This window comes from Lissotriton helveticus, chromosome 10 (genome assembly GCF_964261635.1).
Source record: "Lissotriton helveticus chromosome 10, aLisHel1.1, whole genome shotgun sequence".
In the NCBI taxonomy this organism is placed as follows: domain Eukaryota; kingdom Metazoa; phylum Chordata; class Amphibia; order Caudata; family Salamandridae; genus Lissotriton; species Lissotriton helveticus.
In genome coordinates, this window is record NC_136071.1 from 37,886,233 (window position 1) to 37,891,458 (window position 5,226).

Sequence of the window (5,226 nt, forward strand, 5' to 3'; positions counted from 1 at the left end):
GCTCCCAGACTAACTTCTGAGGCCTACGTAAAAGGCAACACCAGATGGCAGTCACGACGCATGGCAAAACCCCATGTTTAGAAAAGAAAGTTGTGCACTTTAAAAGCACGCAAAATCACAGAACCTCAAAGTGTGGCTCACTGGTTAGAGGCGGCAGACCCTGAAGCAGAGATCGGGCCCGGGACCTGGGTTCAATTCCCGACGCGGCAGGGTCTAGGATCAATGTCCACGGACTCGATAATTATCGCTTCGGCGCCTTCTCTAATCATGGGCCCCACGCTGCAACTCTGGGCAATAGCTTGCTTAATCTCCACAACGGCCCCACCAGCGCTGGGATGCCTGGCTCCGCCCCTTCCACAGCCTAAGCGCCTAGATAGCCTCATGGGTGATTGAGCGCTATATAAATCAATAACTATAACTATAACTATCCTGATTGGATAACGAAGGAATGTTATGATTGGACATTTTTTGTTGACTACAGCTTTCCCTAAGGTTTAAGGGAAAGGTAGTCTTGTTGTTGTTCTAAGGCTGCTGTAATAATAAAGCGAAGAGAGAAGGCATAATCCTTGCCTCCGAGTCCTTAATAGAATTGAAACTAGCTAGGAAATTTTTAATTATTGTGGTAGCAGCAGATTCGTCAGATTTGATGGCGCATGGGTACTGCCATGGCATCTCCAAAAGAAGCACCTCTTGGCTGAGACTGAGTGACCTAAAACCAGAAGCACAACAGAGGATTGCTAATTTACCATTCTCAGGCTCAACATTATTCGACTCACATTTGGGTGAATAAATGTCACAAATGAAGTTTGAAATGGACACTTCCAAAGCAGTTGGCCTGGGGAAGAGAAAGTAGTTCAGGAAGCGATATTGACCTTATGACAGGTGTTACTTACCTCAGAGGGTTCAAACCCCTCATTGCTTGTACCACCAGCAGCAGCAACCAAGGAAATCGTACCACCTCAGGAAATCTTCTAGAGGGAAGGAAGGCCTCCAGTAAGCACAACTGCATCTGCTGAAAAACCTCCAGCAATACAATCATTTCCTCATTTTCTGTCACCTACTCGAGTAGGAGAAAGTATACGTAAATATTTCCAAGAGTGGTGCCAAATAACCAAGGACAAATGGGCATTGAATATTGTGCAGAATGGATATTCTCTACATTTCAGATCCCCCTCCTCCTTCAATACCACCAACCAAACCATCAGACTATCAGATAGATCTGTTGCAGAAGGAGGTCAACACATTGATGCGGAAGAACGCAGTGAAGGAGGTTCTGCTCTATCAAAAAGGATTGGGAGTTTACTTTCGGTACTTTCTGGTTTGAAAGAAAGGACCCAAAAAAGAATACAGTCCCATTTTAGACTTAAGAAATCTAAACAAGTGTATAAAAAAGGAAAAGTTGAGGAGGCTGGCATTACACCAAATATATTCCCATCTACAATTAGAAATCTGGGTTTGTGCTATCGACCTACACGATGACTGTTTCTACATACCGATCATACAGAAACACCAAAAGTTTTTACAATTCGTAGTAGGTTCCAAACATCTTATATTTTTAGTCTTTCCATTTGACTAAAGTCGGCACCCAGGAGATTTTCGAAATGCCTGGCTGTCTTGTAGCACATCTAAGAAAGCAAAAGCTGTTCATCTATACTTATCTTGATGATTGGTTAGTAAAGAGTCCAACCTCTGAAATAACTCTAAAGCATTTCCAGAAATGTCTAAACACGTTCTCACTACTATGTCTTCCTTTCAACATACAGAATGCAACAGTACATCCTGTCAAAAATATCTGGGTACTATTCTAGATAGCCAATCGGCAAAAGTGTATCCTTCGGAGGAGAGACTGTCATCTATCCACCTGAAATGTCTCACTCTGTTGCAACCACATCATCCTTAAGCTCCACAGATATCGTCCCCACTGGGATCAATGTCATCTTGCGTATTTATAGTTCCCCATGCCAGACTTCAATTAAGACCATTGCAACAGTGTCTGGAGGATAAATGGAAGCAGTCCTGGAACAGCTGGGAACAGAAACTTATGACTAGAGGTCCTTTGTTTGACCTTTAAAATCTTAAGAGGTATCGGCCCCGAAATCTTGTCCAACTGCATCTCTTTCTATGTCCCCACCCGCAGTCTTCGATCCCAGGGCCAAGCCCTTGCTGTGGTCCCCAGATTCAGACTCAGCCGGATGGGGGGTCGTTCTTTCAGCGTGAAAGCTGCACTAATTTGGAACACCCTCCCAGTTGAAATCCGTTTGCTAGAAGACCTGTTGCCTTTCCGGAGAGCTATTAAAACATTCTTGTTCTAGCTGTCCCTTTTAGGTTTTATCTTTTCCTGTTGTGTTATGTTCTCCTTGTCTCTGCGCCGGGACGCTCCTTGGCTGGAGTAGCTGTTGCGCACAATAAATTAATATAACATAACATAACATGTAGGTAATTTCAAAATACCAATTCTAAAATACCGAATTTTACCGATTCGGTATTTTAGAATTGGTATTTGTGATGTAGGTAAAAAATCAGTAGTTTTTACCGATTCGGTATCTGCCATTCTGAATTTACCGAATTGGTATTTACCGATTCAGTATTTACCAAATCGGTATTTACCGATTCGCTTCCCATTTAATCCTATGGGCCTTTTGGCACATAGGAATGAATGGGAAATACCACTGAATCGTTAAATACCGATTCAGTAAATACCGAATCGGAAAGGTAAGAAAGTGAAACTTAGGAGTCAGCCAATCAGGTGCTACCACCCACCCCCTCACAGCCAGGAAGTGGCTACACCCAGGCAGCTGGAATTAATTAGAAGCTTCTGGAGAGGCAGAGAAAGCAGAGCTGAGTCACTGAGCCACAGGAAAACGTTTTTGTGCTTTTAAAGTTTGAAAATGGCAAGCAGCAGTAAAAAGGAACTTCCAGAGAGGAAGAGAAAAATAAAATTTAGCACCATGGAGCTGCAGGTCCTCGTGGAGGAGGTGGCTAAAGAACACCAGAAATAGTTTGAAAAGCAGTCCCTGACTGTGGCTGAATCTGCCAAAAGAAAGATTTGGCTCGAAATACAGTCAAAGGTGAATGCTGTAGAAGTGACTCCAAGGGACATAGATGACCTGAAAAAGAGGTGGTATGACCTCAGGAGCATTACCAAGAAGAAAATTGCAGAGCTCCACAAAGAGGCAAACAAAACTGGAGGAGGGAAGAACCGTGCACCTCCCCTGACTGAGCTGGAGGAGTTGGTGGGGTCCACCATTGAACCAGAGAGCGTCTGTGGACTGGGAGATGCAGACAGCTCAGCCAGAGCTGCCACTAGGAAAGGTAAGACGCATGCACAGCAATCACCCCCACCCCATCACCTTAGCTTTTCCCTATGTGGCAAAGTTAACCCCACTCCAGTAGAGGTAGTAATATACAGGAGCAGTGCATTATGGGACATGTAGTAATTGAAAGACCTACCATTTCATACAGCACAGCAATCAACAAGTTAGGTAAAACATATCAGTCATAATGAGGCTCAGGCAATATGTACAGTGTTTCAGTGAAAATAATTTAATTGTAGAAGCCGTGAGGCAGGAGCACAGAGCTAATGCACGCTTTTATGTCCACAGGCGAGACATCTCGCAGGTGTACCAGGGAGAAGGAAGTCACTGCACCTCAGAGGGATGACAGCCAGGAGGCAGGCACAAATGCAGAGAATGGCACAGATGACACTGGTGCATCAACACCACTGCCACCATCCCAAGACCTTGAAATGTCTCCACATCTGCAGGCATCCCCAGAATGTTCAGGATCCCCTCTGCTACTGTCCTCACCTGAACTGCCTGCGTCACAGCCGCAAATAACACCTGCACCTCAAAAGAGCAGGAGGCATGCAGTTGCTCCACTGCTTGAAATGGACACTTCAGCAGGTGAAATGGAGGGGGATGACACCCAAACCTTGGCTGGGGAAGGAAGCACTGCCACACAGCAGTCCAGTGCAGAGGTTGCCCGTACAGGTACCAGACGCCGCAGGGCCAGAGATAGCAGTGCTGCACAACATGTGGAGGGTCCCAGTGTCTTCCGTGGGCTGGAGGGTAGCATGGTGAAGATTCAAAGAATGCAGGGGAAGGCCATCCAGTCTGTGCAACGCCAGATAAAGCACCTGAATACACATATGGAAAACATAGGGAAGGGCATCAGTGCACTGGTCGATGAGAATAAAGAGATGGCATCAGATATGAAGGAGATGGCTGCAGGTGTGCGGGAAATGACACAATCGGTGCAGCTCCTGTGCACAAAACTGGACCAGGACAGGTTAGCAAGGCGCACGGACAGGCAACATGCGCAGCAACAAACTAAGGCTATGAACCGCCTGGCCACAGACATTTCTCTTTTATGCAGACCATGCATTTACATGCAAGAGGGACTAACACACAGCAGCAATGAGGTGTCTAGGGGCCTTGCAAGTGTGACCAGTGCTGTAGAGGTGCTGCTTAATTCACAGACAGCACAAACTGCTGCTCTGGATGTACCGGAAAGTGAGGAAAGCACCAGTAGGAGCAGCATGACAAGCCCCCCTGTTGTTGAGACACGGAGGAGCAGCAGGCGCCATGGTGACCCAACACCCCAAACACCCAGTGAGGACAGCCAGCCACTTTCATCTGGCACTGGTAAGTGTGGCCGCAAATGACTTATACAGCCCACACTCCATGACCTTAAATGGGGAAGTGAGCCAGGACTACCATTACTAAATGGATGACATTTGTGTTGCACATTTGTGCGTTTCAGTACCTGTGTAGTGCCAAATATTAAACTACGTTGGGTGCATACTCCACCTGTCTGTGTCTCTTTACTTACTCAAAAAAAGTTCTGTGTGATCTCTGCCCGTCTCTGTCTGCCATCGGTTGGTGGCGCAACTCCTGCTGTGTTTGGTTCAGGTAGTGCATGTTCATCATCGTGGTCCTCATAGTCGCTCAATTCAACCTCTGTGCCCTTCTTTGTAGCAAGGTTGTGTAACATTGCACATGTTGCAATTATCTTACAGCAGATGATTGGTGAGTACTGCCGTGCCCCGCCACTTTCGTGGAGGCAGCGAAACCTGCTTTTTAATTTTTTTTTAATTTTTATTAAAACAGTCAAATAAATTAACAAAACTCACAAGGCAAAAATACAGTAAAGCATGATCATGAATCCATGTAGGCAGAGCTCTAGTGTACAGTACAGACAGCACATTCAATATTTGTGGGGGGGGGG

General features: G+C 45.8%; 1 protein-coding gene across 1 annotated transcript; it reads left to right on the forward strand.

Annotated features, from left to right (window-relative positions):
* The first annotated feature begins 1,144 nt into the window (after positions 1–1,144).
* On the forward strand, positions 1,145–4,724 carry LOC144785321 (uncharacterized). Its single transcript, XM_078664284.1, has 3 exons — positions 1,145–1,308; positions 3,041–3,312; positions 3,603–4,724. The coding sequence occupies exons 1-3, from the start codon at positions 1,145–1,147 to the stop codon at positions 4,661–4,663; spliced, it is 1,497 nt and encodes a 498-aa protein (XP_078520410.1). The 3' UTR covers positions 4,664–4,724.
* Positions 4,725–5,226: the final 502 nt, after the last annotated feature.